Consider the following 18,457-nt stretch of genomic DNA (forward strand, 5'->3'; position numbering starts at 1 on the left):
TCTGTTGCATTCTCGACCTGGAGTTTTGGGTCTTATTCTCCTACCCTGTTTTCTCACTCTGTCTCTATGCTAACATTGAGCTTTCAGATGCCCTACTTTATCACATTGAAAACATTGACGAGTCTTTTTGGAAATCCCTTGTCAAAAAGGACCCTGTCTTCCCATGTTCGGATCTTGGGAAGTCTGCATCATAGCTTGGCTATGAAAGGTATTTGTGCCCACTGTGACACAGAGTCTGATCTCCTCTAAAGGAGCATCCTTATGTGGTCCTAGTATGAGTCTTCTACAAACCTCATTAGCATTTTCTTTAGTAAGTTGCCTTATCATAATTTCTGTTTGTGCATTTTCACCAATAGTTCATATGATAGCTGTCTGTAGACATCCCACAAAATCAGCAAAGGGTTCATTTGGCCCTTGCACTATTTTTGTGAAGGCCTCTATTTTGTCCTGTTTACCTGGGATATATCCCCATGCTTTGATAGCAGCAGCAATTTGCTCATATACTACTATGAGGCAAATAATCTGTGCTAAAATGTTTGCATAAGAACCTACACCTGTTAGCTGGTCATAGATGACTGGAGTATTAACTCCACTTTGACTATTTAATTGGGTTTGTATCCTATAGAGCTCATTATATTCAGAAAGCCACAACAAGTTTTTTTCCAGGTTCTAAGAATGTCCTTGCTATAGATTTCCAGTCACTAGAGGTTAAGACTTAATAAACCAAATTCTGTAATAACATCTTAACATAAAATGATGTAGTCCCATAAAGAATGCAAACCTTTTTCAGGTCTTTGGTGATTTCTATATCAAAAGAAGTATATCTTCTACTTTCTTGACCTGAAGAGTTAAACTATTGAATCACAGGATACATTTCTATTCTCAAATCATTTATATTCTGCCCTTCTTCTATGGCTTTAAGAAGTGCCTTTTGCCATCTAGTCATAGGAGGGTTGATTGCTGGGGGGGGGGAGGTGCTGGTGATATCATTGCCCCTCCCACTCTTCCTTCTCCCTCCACCCCAGAAGGTGAAGTTGATGGAGGAGGGCATCAAGAGTCTGCTCTGGTGAAAATGTAATTGAAGCTGTGCTGTGAGAGTGAGAATCATCATACCCTTCAAGTTCACTTAAGTTTTCATGCCCTCTGGTGATATTGCCACTATCTGTCCTTTGTCTTCTCTTTTTCCTCACACTTCCTAATTTGGCTGATCTTAAAACTTTTCTTTTTTTCTATAACTTGTGGGATTCTTTAAGGCCAATTGTATTAAGTTGTACATATAGAATGTTTCCTTGGAAATTGAATCAGGACCATTATCATTATAATATTCACATAGTTGATCTCCTACTAGTTTCCAATTATCTGCCTCTATTTCTTCTTCCTTGAAGAACCAAGGTGACATACATTTTAATGTATTCATCAATGAGTCCATCAATCTACTCCCAAATTACAATCAAACTCTGTCTCTTTATCAGTCTGAGTATGCTTCCTCTAGATCTCCCTCGGGGTGGAGATGGGAGTGGGAGTGGGGGTGTGGGAGAATTTTTTCCTAATATCTGCCCCATTTCAGCTAGAAAATGAGAGTTATTAGTTTAACTCTCAACAAAGTAAGTTCCATGTTTATCTATTAAAATATTCACCTTATTTCCTGGTCACCTGCAGTGAAGTTAGGGTCCTTGGTTCACATGTTGGGCATCAAAATGTGAAGTGTGGACTAGCTTCCTGGAGGCCTCATAGTCAGCCAGAATCAGGATAAGCAAAAGTTCTTGGTCTTTAGGGGAAGAAGTGAAGGAGATGTACAAAACTACCAGGAGTTTTGCCAAGAATCCCTCCTTGATTCTAGAGTCCAGAATCTCCACACTTTTCTCCTCTCCATTCTGTGGCCAAGTGAAGCCTGGCTCATTTTTCCCCACTTTCTAATACTTGCCTATTATCTGCATACACCAAACATTGAGTAAGCACTGAACAGTGAGAAGGGTCATTCTTCCAAACATATGTTAATAGAGTCATTGCCTCATATCGAATAGGTAATTAGCCTTAAGTGCTCAGTTGTCTGATTCAAGCATACTTTTGAAGAGTTTCAGCCCTTTACAAAGTTTCTTATATTAATTCATTCTTCCCATAAGAAATTAATATTTATTATCAATTTATTTTGGTCTGTATTACTTATGTACATTATGGAAAAAAAACTCCCAAGTATTTTAAATCATCCATAATACATTAAAATTATTTATTTATTTTCCCCCAGTTACATTTAAAAGTTTTTACATTTGTTTTTGAAATGTTGAGTCCCAGATTCTCTCTTATTCTCACCCCAACCCATCCTTAAGAAAGCACATGTGAAATTATGCAAAACATTTTCATGAAAGTCATGTGGTGAAAGAAAACAGAATTCTTCTTCCCCCAAAAAAATCCTCCCCCAAAATAAAGTAAAAACACACAAAAGAAAGAGAGACAATGTGTCAATCTATATTCAGACACAATCAATCTCTTCTCTTGGTATGGGATAGGATTTATTATAAATATGCAGAGTAGTCATGGATCATTGAAGTGTTGAAAACAGCAAAGTAACTTACAGCTGATCATCCCATAGCATTGCTATTACTTTGTATACAGTAGTTTTCATTTTGAGTTCATTGAGGACTTTTCAGGTTTTTTTTTTTTTCTGAGATCATTCTGCTTACCATTTCCCATCAAACAATAATATGACATCAAACAATAATCACATACCACAATTTATTCAATTGATGACTATTGCCTCCATTTCCAATTTTTTTGCCTGAGTACAGAGTTGCTATAAATATTATACACACACACACACACACACACACACACACACACACACACACACGGACCTATATATGTATGTGTGTGTGTGTGTGTGTCCTTTTCCTTTTTTAACATATATCTTTTGATATTCATGCCTAGTAGCAGTATTGTTTAGTCAAAGGATATGCATTAATTTATGGCCTTTTGGGGCACAGTTCATATCTTTTAATCATTTAATAATTGGGGCAATCCATAATACTTTTAAATGAAAGTTTTCTTTGCATTCTTTTTGGAAATTATGGAAAACTTATAGAAATTCTCAGAATCAGAATTCCTCAGAGGGAAATGGAAAATCATTTAATCTACTTCTCATTAACATAGGAAGACAGTAAATGAATTATCCAAGGTCACAGAAGAAATACATAGCAAAAGTGACTATTGAGCCCAGGTCTTCAGACTGTAGAAGTAATTCTCTTCCAACTGTACTATTACCAACTGTACTGGATTAGTTCTTGCTGGGCAGGGAAATAAGTCTAACTTATGGTCCTCTAAGTAAAAATTTCAGAAAGACACCTTTTTAAATTAAAAAAAAATGTCTTCCTTCATAAGGTGGCAGGAAGATATATGGATAAGTGTATAATATTTGAAGTGGGACAACCTTAGTTCAATCCTGGCTGTGCTGTTGTACTATTTGGGACAAGTAACTTAAGTGTCAGTTTCCACATCTATAAAATACGAAAAGTAAACTAAATAATCTCCTTGGTCCCTTTCTATTTAAAATCTATGATCTTCTATTTCCCACTTTCTCCTCAATGTAGAATTTGGATGGTACTTAATATCTTGCAATTAAAATATTGTTAAAGTCTAAAACATGGCTAATTTGTCATGGAAAAGTAAAAATAAGGGCATTGCTTATTAGTGGTTTAATTTCTTGTGGTTATACATACGTTTGGATAGGAAGTCATATTTCTCTGGGATTAGAAAAAACTAAAACAACTCTGGTATTGTTACATGGCACAGAAGGTTTGTTTGGTAGAGGAAAAAGAGCAAGGTGGATCTATTCTATTCTTGTAAAGAAGTTTTCTAAAGCTACCTAAGCAGGAACTTTTTTTTGTAGCAAACTAATTTTGGTTTTTCCTCAAAGTCTAGAAATAACTATGAAAAACGAGGACAGGCAAGATTCTAATAGTAAACCTTTTTATTCAGGAGGAGGGAATTGTCCAACCTGAAGAGAAATAGGGTTAAAAGTAACAAGAGATTTGTTTAGTTCAAAGCCAGTTAAAGCTTTAAAAACTATACACTTTTGGTGTTCAGGTTTGGGGGGGGACCCTTTGCCTGAAGGTGTCTTCTATTAAGTTTTTGCTCTATCCAATTAAAAATATACTGGGGGGGGGGGTGGAGCCAAGATGGTGGAGAGGCCACACATCTTTCTGAGTTCTCCTCTACCCTCAAACCATTTTTTTTGAAACTCAGTCTCTGAATTAGTGCTTGGATAGTCAAAACCCACGAATATTGGGAGTACAACACATTACCAACAGAAGATAATCTCAAAATTTGCCAGATAAGGTCTGTTTTTGCTCACCTGCAGAAATATAATAGTGCTAGGCCAGGCTCAGACTCAGGCAGATAGGCAGTGAGAGCACAGAAAGCAGCTTATCCTGAGCAGAATGGGGGGAGGACGGGTTCCTCAGCCAGCAAAAAATCTACCCTCGCAGCAAACTAGTAGATCAGAGAGAAGCTATGAACACAGGGAGTAAAGACTACCTAAACGCTAGAGTCTCGTGGGACCTGACTATACCCACCCAGCATGGAAAGGGACTCAGCACAATCTCAGCACAAAACCACTAATCCCAGCCCAGCCACTAATCCCAGCACAGCCATTGCCTTCTGCTACCACTTAACTGCCACTTCTTGTTTTCTGTTGAGGAAGCTCTGTAACCCTCATTGCCCCAAAAGCAGACTGCTGATTTTTTTCTTAAAATGAGTAAAAAGGCAAAATATGCTCAAACTATAAATAGCTTCTATACTGAAAAAGAGCAGATTTCAAACCCTGAGGAGACTAAAAATAGTTTGTCTCTAGATGAAAACTCCAAGGTGGATATGATCTGGTCCCCACCACATAAAGCTCTCATAGAAGAAATTAACAAGGCTCTTAAAAGAGAGCTAGAAGAAAAATGAAGAATGGAAATAGAAGCTGTGCAAGAAGGTCTGGATAAGGCAAGTAACTCATTAAAAGATAGAGTGGATAAAGAAAACAACTCCCTGAAAAACAGAATTTGTGAATGGGGAAAAGAAAATAATTCCTTAAAAAGTAAAATTGGCGAAATGTAAAAAAAAAAAAAAATTCATGAAACAAAACAACTCATTTAAAAACTCAATTGTACAATTACAGAAAGAAATAACAAAAGTAAATTAAGAAAATAATTCAGTAAAATCAGAATTGAGCAAATGAATAACTCGAGGAGACACCAAGAATCAGTCAAATAAAACCAAAAAAAAAAAGAAAAAATAGAAAAAATGTTAAATGCCTACTTGGGAAAACAACAGACCTGATAAATAGATCTAGGAGAGATAATCTAAGGATTATTGGACTCCCTGAAAATCATGATAAAAAAAGAGCCTAGACACTAATTTTCAGGTAATCATCAAGGAGAACTGCCCAGATGTTACAGAATCAGAAGGTAAAATAGACATTGAATGAATTCATCGATCATCTATTAAAAGAGATCTCAAAATGAAAACTCCAAAATATATTGTGGCTAAATTCCAGAACTATTAGACCAAAAAAAAAAAAAATACTACAGCAGCTAGAAAAAAACAAATTCAAATACCGAGGAGCCACAATATGGATTACTCAAGATCTAGCAGTATCCACATTAAAGGATCAAAGAACCTGGAATCTGATATTCTGAAAGACAAAGGAATTTCGTATGCAACCAAGAATAACTTGCCCAGCCAAAATGAGGATTTTTTTTTCCCCAGGGAAGAAGATGGACCTTCAATGAAATAGATGAATTCCATTTATTTCTGATGAAAAAAAAAAAAAAAAAACAGAGCTAAACAAAAAGGTTTACCTCCAAATATAAAACTCAATATTAACATAAAAAGGTAAAAATAACTCTTGAGAATTGTATTTCTGTTATTGGTATACATAAAGAGTACATGTATAATTTTGCTTTTACTGTTATAAAAAGGATCTAGATTTGGAAAGGAAATTGTACTAGAAAAAGGGAAAAGTGGAGGATATTTCATCTCATGAAAAAGAAAAGGAAAACTATTATGTCTGAGGGAAAGAAGAGAAGGGGATGAACATAGTGTAAATCTTACTCTCATCAGAACTGGCTCAAAGAGAAAATATTAGACATATTTGGTGTACAGAGAAACTTCTCCCACCTTATTGAAAAGTGGAAGAGGAAAAGCAAAAAGGGAAGGGGAAGGCTAAATAGAAGTGGATACAGAAATTGTAAGGGAAAGGTTTTTATTTTATTTTATTTTTATTATAGCTTTTTATTTACAAGACATATGCATGGGTAATTTTTCAGCATTGACTCTTGCAAAACCTTCTGTTCCAACTTTTCCCCTCCTTCTCTCCATCTCTTTTCCTAGATGGCAGGTAGTACAATCCATGTGAAATATGTTAATGTATATGTTAAATACAATATATGTATACATGTTTATGCAGCTATCTTGCTGCATAAGAAAGAAGGGAAACAAAAATGCAAGTGGACAATAACAGAAGGAGTGGAAATGCTGTGTTGTGGTCCACACTCATTTCCCATAGTTCTTTCACTGGGTGTACCTGGTTCTCTTCATTACTGAACAATTGGAACTGATTTGGACCATCTCATTATTGAAGAGAGCAATGTCCATTAGGATTGATCATTGTATATTACTGTTGTGGAAGAGTATAATGATATCCTGGTTCTTCTCATTTCACTTAGCTCATATAAGTCTCTTCAATCCTCTCTGAAATCATTCTGCTGGTCATTTCTTACAGAACAATAATGTTCCATAACATTCATATAACACAATTTATTCCACTATTCTTCAATTGATGGGCATCCATTCAGTTTCCAGTTTCTGGCCACAACAGAAAGGGCTGCCACAAACATTTTTGCACATACAGGTCCCTTTTACTTCTTTAAGATCTATTTGGGATATAAGCCCAATAGTAACACTGCTGGATCAAAGAGTATACACTGTTTGATAACTTTTTGAGCATAGTTCCTAATTCCTGTCTGGAATGGTTGCATGCATTCACAATCCCACCAATAATGTATCAATGTCCCAGTTTTCCCACATCCCCTCCAACATTCATTATTATCTTTTCCTGTCATGCGAGCCAATTTGAGAGTTGTGTAGTAATATCCTAGAGTTGTCTTAATTTGTATTTCTCTGATCAATAATGATTTGGAGCACTTTTCATATGACTAGAAATAGTTTAAATTTCTAAATCTGAAAATTGTCTGTTCATATCCTTTCATCATTTATCAACTGGAGAATGGCTTGATTTCTTATAAATTTGAGTCAATTCTCTATGTATTTTGAACATGAGGCCTTTATCAGAACCTTTGATAGTAAAAATGTTTTCCCAATTTAATGATTCCCTACTAACCTTGTCTGCATTAGTTTTGTTTGTACAAGATCTTTTTAACTTGATATAAACAAAATTTTCTATTTTTGATCAATAACGATCTCTAGTTCTTCTTTGGTCACAAATTAAGAAAAAAGGAGGAACTCTAAGGTGGAGGGAGGGATGCTATAATGAGAGGGCTGTGTGAGGCAAGTGGTGCTCATAAATTTAACACTGGGGAGAGGGGTGAGAGGAAAAGGAAAGAGAAAAGCATAAATCTGGAGTTAACAACATGGCAGAAAATACAGAATTAGTAATTTTAACCATAAATGTGAATGAGGTAAACTCTTTCATAAAGCAAGGCCAGATAGCAGACTGAATTAAAAGCCAGAATCCTAAATATGTTGTTTACAGGAAACATACTTGAAGCAGGGTGATACATACAGAGTAAAGATAAAAGGCTGGAGCAGACAGAATCTGCTATGCTTCGGGTAAAGTCAAAAAAGAGAGGTAGCCATCCTGATCTCAAATCAAGGAAAAGCAAAAAATGATCTAATTAAGAGATAAGAAAGGACACTATATCTTGCTAATGAGTAACATAGATAATGAAGCAATATCAATACTAAACATATATGCACCAAATGGTATAGCATCTAAATTCCATTTAGGAGAAGTTAAAATAGCTGTAAAAAGAAATAGACAGCAAAACTATAATAGTGTGAGAGCCCCATCTTCTACTCTCAGAACTAGATAAATCAAACCACCAAATAGAACACTAGAAAAGTTAGGTATCTTTGGAGAAAACTAAATGGAGACTGAATGATGGAGTACACTTTCTTCTCGTCAATTCATGGAATCTATATAAAAATTGATCATACATTAGGACATAAAGACCTCAAATTCAAGTGCAGAAAGTCTGAAATAGTAAATGCATCCTTTTCAGATCATGATTCAATAAAAATTACATTCCATAAAAAGTAAGGGGAAAATAGACCAAAAAGTAATTGGAAATTAAATACTCATCCTAAAGAATGAATGGGCGAAACAGCAAATCATAAACACAATTAATAATTTCACCCAAGAGAATGACAATAATGAGACAACATACCAAAATGTGTGGGATGCAGCTAAAGTGGTAAGCAGGGGAAACATTTCATCTCCAGAGGCCTACTTGCATAAAATAAAGAGGAAATTCAATGAATTAGGCTTGCAACTAAAAAAGATAGAAAAAAAGCAAATTAAAAACCCCCTATCAAACACTAAACTTAAAATTGTAAAAATAAAAGGAGAGATTAATACAATTGAAAGTAAAAAAAAAAAAAAAAACTATTGAATTATATTGGAATCCTTACTAACTGCTAACTAATTAGAGTTGATCTAATCTTACAAGAAGATTTTGGCCAAAACCTGAAACAAGGTACTAAGTAGAACTAATTAATACAAGGCTTGTGTTCACACCTTTACTCATTGGAGTCCACAAGTATGCTAGCTTCACAAAGTACACTTTCTAACTTCAAGGGAGTCCACACCTCCCTTAAAGCTCGTTGGGCCAGAGAGCACTATGGGAGAAAACCCATAATCCCATTCTCTCAGAAGAGTCAGATAAAAGGCCAGTGATGAGGGATCTATGGCAGAATACATTTTTTCCACTTGGCTGGCTGGTGGCGGACGAAGAGCTTTCAGAGGATAAAGCTACGAGTGAGAGTTCAGTGGACAACCAGATTCATCTTCATCTCACACCACTGTAGTTGGTGGCTGGGCTCCCCAGAAGGAGACAAGAGAGACATTCCATCTCTGTGTTGGTTGGAGGCTGAAGAAAGCAGAGTCAGAGGCTGAAGGACAGAACCTTTGGATTTGGAGATATTCGGAGGGCTCTAAGCCTCTAAGCCTGTGTTTTGAGAAGAACAAGAACTCCAACATTTGAACTCATAACAGAATTAATAAATAAAACTAAGAGTTGATGCTATGAAAAAATCAACAAAATAGATAAACCTTTGGCACATTTAATTAGAAAAAGGAAAGAAGAAAATCAAATTGTTAATCTTAAAAATGAAAAGGGAGGACTTAATGAAAAGGAAATTAGAGCAATAATTAGTTACTTTGCCCAACTTCATGGCAATAAATGTGATAACTTAAATGAATGGATGAATACCTTAAAAAAATATAGGTTGCCCAAATGGATAGTATGGCAAAAACTAGGCATTGACCCATACTTAACACCGTACACCAAGATAAGGTCAAAATGGGTTTATCATCTAGGCTTATCTCTCAGACCTATGGAAGAGGAAGGAATTTATGACCAAAGAAGAACTACAGATCATTACTGATCACAAAATAGAAAATTTTGATTACATCAAATTAAAAAGTTTTTGTACAAACAAAACTAATGCAGACAAGATTAGAAGGGAAGCAATAAACTGGGAAAACATTTTTAGAGTCAAAGATTCTGATAAAGGCCTCATTTCTAAAATATATAGAGAATTGACTCTAATTTATAAGAAATCAAGCCATTCTCCAATTGATAAATTATCAAAGGATATGAACAATTTTCAGATGAATAAAATGAAACTATTTCTAGCCATATGAAAAGATGCTCCAAATTATTATTAATCAGAGAAATGCAAATTAAGACAACTCTGAGATATGACTACACACCTGCCAGATTGGCTAGAATGACAGAGAAAGATAATGTGGAATGTTGGAGGGGATGTAGGAAAACTGGGTCACTGATACATTGTTGGTGGAATTGTGAATACATCCAGCCATTCTGGAGACAATTTCGAACTATACTCAAAAAGTTATTAAACTTGCATATCCTTTGATTCAGCAGTGTTACTACTGGACTAATATCCCAAAGAGATTTTAAAGAAGGGAAATGTGCAAGAATGTTTGTGGCAGCCCTCTTTGTAGTGGCCAGAAACTGGAAATCGAATGGATGTCCATCAATTGGAGAATGATTGAATAAATTGTGTTATATGAATGTTATGGAATATTATTGTTCTGTAAGAAATGACCAGCAGGATGATTTCAGAAAGGCCTGGAGAGACTTATATGAACTGATGCTGAGTGAAATGAGCAGTACCAAGAGATCATTATATACCTTAACAATAATACTGTATTCTGATGGACATGGCCGTCTTCAACAATGAGAAAAACCAAATCAGTTTCAATAGAGCAGTAATGAACTGAACTAGCAACACCCAAGGAAAGAACTCTGGGAGATGAATATGAACCACTATATAGAATTCCCAATCCCTGTATTTTTTATTTCCTTCACAGGCTAATTGTACACTATTTTGAAGTCCAATTCTTTTTGTACAACAAAATAACTGTTTGGACATGTATACATATATTGTATTTAACTTATACTTCAACATATTTAACATATATTGGTCAACCTGTCATTTGGGGAAGGGGTCGGGGGAAGGAGAGGAAAAGTTGGAACAAAAAGTTTTGCAATTGTTAATGCTGAAAAAATACCCATGCATATATCTTGTAAATAAATAGGTATAATAAAGAAAAAGTTTAGGGAAATTAATAACAATAATTTCAGATGTTATATATGACATACAAAAAGTTTTGAGATATAGTTTAATTTTTTATTAATAATTCCAACATTTTAATAAAAGAATAGGCATCTAGCATCTCTTTTTTAGTACAAAGACAATCTTGGTGGTGGGCTCAACTTATATGCCTATTGGAAGAAAAGTGTTTCGAGAAAACAGCAATCAACTCTGATTGGTTAACAAATAAGAGAAGGAATATCACAGTGAGAGTCTGGACCTGAACTTTGATTAAGTCATTTACTTTTTTAATTTACCCCAGTCATGGTCAATGTATTCAAAGAATTAACTGCATCTAAATCTGAATAAAACATGGCTAATCCATCTGGTTGGGGTTTGGAGAGAAGTATAAAATTGTTTCTACTTCAGAGACTGAGGTCTTTTTTTTTTTTTTTTGACTTTTCTTTTCTTTATTATATCTTTTTATTTACAAGATATATGCATGGGTAATTTTTCAGCATTGACAATTGCAAAACCTTTTGTTCCAACTTTTCCTCTCCTTCCCCCTACCCCTTTCCCCAGATGGCAGGTTGACCAATACATGTTAAATATGTTAAAGTTAAATACATGTATACATATCCAAACAGTTATTTTGTTTTACAAAAAGAATCAGACTTTGAAATAGCGTACAATTAGCCTGTGAAGGAAATCAAAAATGTAGGTGGGCAAAAGTAGGTGGATTGGAAATTCTATGCATTGGTTCATAGTTATCTCCCAGAGTTCTTTCACTGAGTGTAGCTGGTTCAGTTTATTACTGCTCTATTGGACCTGATTTGGTTCATCTCATTGTTGAATAGGGCCACATCCATCAGAATTGATCATCATATAGTATTGTTATTGAAGTATAAAATGACCTTCTGGTCCTGCTCATTTTACTCAGGATCAGTTCATGTAAGTCAGAGACTGAGGTCATGAAATGAGGTTAAAAGAAAACAAGGAAAATCTGAACCTCCCCAAATCACTGGTTATAGTAATCATTTCTTTCAATAGCTCAAAAAACCACCTAAATGGCAGAAATTGGTTAGAATTGAATCAGTAGAACGTAATTATTTCCATTAATACAATTCTTTATTATGTTAATGTTTTTAAGTATACTTATTTGAATACTATTTCAAAAAAAGGACAAAATAAAATTCATTCCTAATGAATTTAGTTTTGGGATTATGTGAATATAAAATTAAAGATGGGAATCATCCAGAGAATACTTACATAAGAGAAACCATTGAGCAAATTGATTGGCATTCTTATGATGAACATTAAAATTCCTAAAATAGCCTTCCATTATGGTGATATATAGCAATCTAGAAATAGTCATATGCCTACTGTAACATAGATACAAATTATTCCTTACAAATGATATAATGTGACAATGATATGATCTGTCTAGCCATTTCTCTGTGCATCATACTCATCCTTCATAGTCTGAATTAAAGTCAGATCCTTTCATGAAGCTTCCTTTGACAAACACAGCGTAGAGTATATGATATATATCTCTCCTATGAAGATCTACTGCACTATTAGCTGCCTCATTGTGTGTGTGTGTGTGTGATATAACAAATAGTAAGATTTTCTGCATATGTCTCCATAGTCATATCATAACCATATAACTCGCCCACATGGTAATCTTCGATAATATAGGAAACAATACCTGAATATACAGAAAAGAAAACAGCCAAATCTGGTAAACTGTATTTAATTCCTGATACTGAAATTAGCTTTGTGAATATGTGTTAACCTCTTTCATGTGATCCTTGATCCTTGTGAGCCTTAGTGTCCCCAAATGTAAAATGGAAATTCCAAAAAAGATTGGCACTTGCATTTTCTCTTCTACAAGGTAAGAAAAGTGTCTTAGAACCTTAAAAAAACTATAAAAATATATTTTGTTTTCATCTGTTAGTTTTTGTTTTGAGCTTTGTGAGGCATGATATTGAAGTGTCTTTTTGATTGATATGCCATATAATAAAGCGAATTCAGCATAATACATTTCTATTTAAGTACATGACAACACTTAGGACTTCTATTTTAATGACACTATAATGATACCTCCCCACCTCTTCTGAGAAAGAGAGAGACAGAGAGAGAGAGAGAGAGAGAGAAAAGAGAGAGAGAGACAGAGAGACAGAGACAGAGACAGAGACAGAGACAGAGAGAATGAGAATTGAGAGAGGACTTATAATAATTTTTTTAATTGTGATATTTTTAGTAAATCTCATGGATCTTTAGATTCTAATAATATTTTATATTATTATTATTTAAACTTATGGAAATTGTGTGTGCATGGTGTGTGTGTGTGTGTGTGTGTGTGTGTGTGTGTGTGTGTGTGTGTATTATTTCTTAGTCCTATTTTACCTTGCTTTTATTTTTATATATGGAATAGAGTTTTTTTAACTTTTATTTTGGTGCTAGCTTATTTATTTTTAACTTGTTTGAAAAAGAAAACAGCTTCTGGTTAAGAAGATTGATACACCAACAAATAAAAACAATGATTATTCAGCTAGGCTGTTAGGTGGAACAATGGCATACTCTAAGTCAGTAATGACCTAGGTTCAAATATGAACTAAAATATTTAGTAGATATATGAATCTGGGCAAGTCATTAAACATGTTTGTTTCATTATCTCTCAGCTTTAAAATGAGGGGTCATGGCACCTACTTCCTAAGATCTTTATCACTTGTAAGGATCAAATGAGATGATATTTATAACACCACAGTACTTGTCATATAAAAGTTGCTTAAAAATTACTTGTTGCCTCCTAATTTTGTTCCCAACTAATTATTGAGTGTCTAATGTGAGCATAGTATTAACATCATTGTTACAGAGGATATTAAGAATGATAAACACTTTATTTTGTATAAACCCCAACTTATATCTGCCATCTTCTAAAACTTCAGGTTTTATAATACATCCAATGCTAATGCTAATCAGAATCAGGCATTAATGATGGTGAAGTAACAAGATTGAATTTGCTGTGTTTCATTTAATTTGAAGAAATAGATATAATCTCTCAAATGAACATTTTGCAAGAAATTCTACATTCTTTCTTTGGGAAACCTCACAAGTAATTTCATTTTTATGTTTTGAAGTACTTCGGGTCACACAATTCAATCTTTTAAAAGTTATTTTATTGGCTTAACTTCTTAATTTTTTTTTTAATGCAGTGGGATTCCATCACTGAAATGGATGAACACAATCGACCCATTCATACTTACCAAGTATGCAACGTCATGGAACCAAACCAAAACAATTGGCTTCGTACAAACTGGATTTCCCGAGATGCAGCTCAAAAAATTTATGTGGAAATGAAGTTTACTCTGAGAGATTGCAACAGTATTCCTTGGGTATTGGGAACTTGTAAAGAAACTTTTAATCTCTTCTACATGGAATCTGATGAGTCCCATGGAGTTAAATTCAGGCCAAGCCAATATACTAAAATCGATACTATTGCTGCTGATGAGAGTTTTACCCAGATGGATTTGGGTGACCGCATCCTTAAGCTCAATACTGAAATTCGTGAGGTGGGACCAATAAACAGGAAAGGATTTTTTCTTGCTTTTCAGGACATTGGAGCATGCATTGCTTTGGTTTCTGTTCGTGTTTTCTACAAAAAGTGCCCATTCACTGTTCGTAACTTGGCTATGTTTCCTGATACTATACCAAGGGTTGATTCTTCCTCTTTGGTGGAAGTTCGGGGTTCCTGTGTTAAAAGTGCTGAAGAGCGGGACACACCAAAATTATATTGTGGAGCTGATGGAGATTGGCTAGTTCCTCTGGGACGTTGTATCTGCAGTATAGGATATGAGGAAGTAGATGGTTCCTGCCATGGTAAGGAAGGAAAATCAATTTACATTGCACTTAAGATGATGAATTTGCAGGTCAGATTTGTTATGCATTTATTTGACAAAAAAATTACCGTCTGAATACAATTTTTTACACTATGAATTTTATAAAGACCTGGCAGATGTTAGGTGATATGAAATAGCTATTTTCCTCCATCTTCCCAAATTCCCTAAAAAGTATGAAAGTTAGGTGTGCATTTTTCAAAATACAAAATTATTTTCTGGGTTAACTTAAGGAAAAATTATGGATTAACAATATGAATACTTCAGTGTAATGTTCTTGGTGGGTTTTCTGGAGGTCTTGGAGCAGCCTTCTTTTCAGTAGAGTAATCACTACAAGAATAGCCAGTTTAAAGTCCAAAAGTTTTTATTGTCTCCATTGCCTGGTGCTCTGCTAGCTTTCACCTGGCCTTGAGAGGGGACTTCTTTTCAGTGGAGAAAATGCAGGAGGGCAGGTCGGCTACCAGAAGGTGTGTCATGGCATGAACAAATCTGTCTCTTAGTCTCCCAGGAGAGCCACCAGGAACCTGACCAAAGATGGAATGAATCTCTCTCCTTGGTTCCGAGAGCTTGAGCTCCCGCCTCTGGTCCTTTGTCTTCTTTGCCCTTTGAATCCCAGCTTATATGCTCTACACTGAGTATAAACCAATCATTATATCACTAGGAAATCATTATTTGTTGTAAGATTAAATCAATCATACTGAATTTAGAAAACTATGAAGTACCATGCTAAACTAGATAATCATTGTCTCATCAATTCTAGTGACTTAACACTTTCTAAGAATCCTTGTTTCAGAGTTCTGGTCAAAAACACTTCAGTAGTACCTGATCCTATTTTTAAAGCAATGGTTTGAGAAGATTGGAAATGTAAATTTATAAAATAATCTCTCAGATTAGAGGAATGCTTCCAAATAACATCTAATTTTACTTATATTATGGGGAGTAAATTTCAGTCTATTAAATTAAATTATCCTTGTTAAAATTGTGTGTAAAATTAAATACAGATTTCAGTTACCTTTTACTTTTTTATTATAATTTTTATTTACAAAATATATGCATGGGTAATTTTTCAGCATTAACCCTTGCAAAACCTTCTGTTCCAACATTTCCCCTCCTTCCCCCCACACCTTCCCCTAGATGCCAGGTAGATCAATACATGTTAGATATGTTAAAGTATGTGTTAAATACAATAAATGTATATATATCCATACAGTTATTTGGCTGCACAAGAAAAATCAGACTTAGAAATAAGGTAAAATTAACCTGAGAAGGAAATCAAAAATACAGCCGGGATTGGAAATGTTATGTTGTGATTCAGACTCATTTCCCAGAGTTCTTTCACTGGGTGTAGCTGGTTCTCTTCATTATTGAACAAATGGTATTGATTTGGTTCATCTCATTGTTGAAGAGAGCCACATCCATCAGAAATGATCATCATATAATATTGTTGTTGAAGTATATAATGATCTCCTGGTCTTGCTCACTTCACTCAGCATTAATTAATTTAAGTCTCTCCAGGCCTTTCTGAAGTCATCTTGCTGGTCATTTCTTACAGAACAATAATATTCTATAACATTCATATAACACAATTTATTCAACCATTCTCCAATTGATAGGCATCCATTCGATTTCCAGTTTCTGGCCACTACAAAGAAGGTTGCCACAAACATTCTTGCACATATAGGTTTATTTCCCTTCTTTAATATCTCTTTGGGATATTAGTCCAGTAGTAACACTGCTGGATCAAAGGATATGCACAGTTTAATAACTTTTTGAGCATAGTTCGAAATTGCTCTCCAGAATGGCTGGATGTATTGACAATTCCACCAGCAATGTATCAGTGACCCAGTTTTCCCATCCCCTCCAACATTCCACATTATCTTTTTCTGTCATTCTAGCCAATCTGGCAGGTGTGTAGTCATATCTCAGAGTTGTCTTAATTTGCATTTCTCTGATTAATAATAATTTGGAGCATCTTCTCATATGGCTAGACATAGTTTCATTTTATTCATCTGAAAATTGTTCATATCCTTTGATAATTTATCAATTGGAGAATGGCTTGATTTCTTATAAATTAGAGTCAATTCTCTATATATTTTAGAAATGAGGCCTTTATCAGAACCTTTGATTCTAAAAGTGTTTTCCCAGTTTATTGCTTCCCTTCTAATCTTCTCTCCATTAGTTTTGTTTGTACAAAAGCTTTTTAATTTGATAGAATCAAAATTTTCTATTTTGTGATCAATAATGATCTCTAGTTCTTCTTTGTTCACAATTCCTTTCTCCTTCCCAGGTCTGAGAGGTAAGCTATCCTATATTCTTCTAATTTATAATCTCATTCTTTATGCCTAGATCATAAACCCATTTTGACCTTATCTTGGTGTACAGTGTTAAGTGTGGGTCAATGCCTACTTTCTGCCATATTAATTTCCAATTTTCCCAGCAGTTTTTGTCAAAGAGTGAATTCTTATCCCCAAAGCTGAGGTCTTTGGGTTTGTCAAACACTAGATTATTAAAATTATTGACTATTTTGTCCTGTGAACCTACCCTATTCCACTGATCAAATAGTCTATTTCTTAGCCAGTACCAAATGGTTTTGGTGAATTCTGCTTTACAATACAGTTTTAGATCTATTAGAGCTAGGCCACCTTTATTTAATTTTTTTAATCATTAGTTCCCTTGAAAATCTTGACCTTTTGTTCTTCCAGATAAAATTTTGTTGTTATTTTTTCTAGGTCATTAAAATAGTTTTTTGGGAATCTGATTGGTATAGCACTAAATAAATGTATTAGTTTAGATTAGATAAATGAACTGTCATCTTTATTATGTTCACTCAACCTATCCAAGAACACTTAATATTTTTCCAACTGGTTAGATCTGACTTTATTTTTATGAAAAGTGTTTTATAATTTGTTCATATGGTTCATGACTTTCCATTTGCAGATAGATTCCCAAATATTTTATACTATCGGCAGTTACTTTAAATGGAATTTCTCTTTGTATATCTAACTGTTGGATTTTGTTAGTGATATATAAGAATGCTTTGATTTATGTGGGTTTATTTTGTATCCTGCAACTTTGCTAAAGTTGTGGATTATTTTTAATAGCTTTTTAGTAGAATCTCTGGGATTCTCTAAGTATACCATAATGTCATCTGTAAAGAGTAATAATTTGATTTCCTCATTACTTATTCTAATTCCTTTGATTTCTTTTTCAACTCTTATTATTGAAGCTAGCATCTCTAATACAATATTAAATAGTGATGGTGAAAGTGGCAACCTTGTTTTTAACTCCTGATCTTATTGAGAATGGTTCCAGTTTAATCCCATTACAGTAATCAGGCCTGCAGGGCCAAGCCGGGAAAGTGCCCTGCAAAGAACCCCGACTCTGTGGGATAATGACTGCCCTAGGGCTAGACATTGAGCAGTGAAAGTTTCACTACCCCAAGCCAAATCCCATCCTGGGGCTATGGGTATTAGCAGCTGAGCAGTGAATGGCCCTGCAGGGACTGGAAGTGTCTCTGCCCCAGAAGCACAGTCCTGCTGGGGAAGTTCTATTGCCCCAGTCCAAGCCCTCCATTGTGAAGATTAGATTAGGCTTTAATTTCTTTGCAGGTTTACTGCTTTGTAATGAACAAATGCAGGAAGCAGAAGCTGTTTACCAGGCTGGGATGAAAATTCTCAATGAAAGCAGTAAAAAGACCCAAAAGAAGGAGGCATATC

At 34.7% G+C, this 18,457-nt stretch overlaps 1 protein-coding gene across 1 annotated transcript in view; it reads left to right on the forward strand.

Annotated features, from left to right (window-relative positions):
- EPHA6 (EPH receptor A6) overlaps positions 1-18,457 on the forward strand; it is a 983,513-nt gene that overhangs the window by 190,622 nt on the left and 774,434 nt on the right. The window contains 1 exon segment of the mRNA XM_051984381.1: positions 14,061-14,724. Coding sequence (XP_051840341.1) covers positions 14,061-14,724 — 664 coding nt within the window.

This window comes from Antechinus flavipes, chromosome 3 (genome assembly GCF_016432865.1).
Source record: "Antechinus flavipes isolate AdamAnt ecotype Samford, QLD, Australia chromosome 3, AdamAnt_v2, whole genome shotgun sequence".
In the NCBI taxonomy this organism is placed as follows: domain Eukaryota; kingdom Metazoa; phylum Chordata; class Mammalia; order Dasyuromorphia; family Dasyuridae; genus Antechinus; species Antechinus flavipes.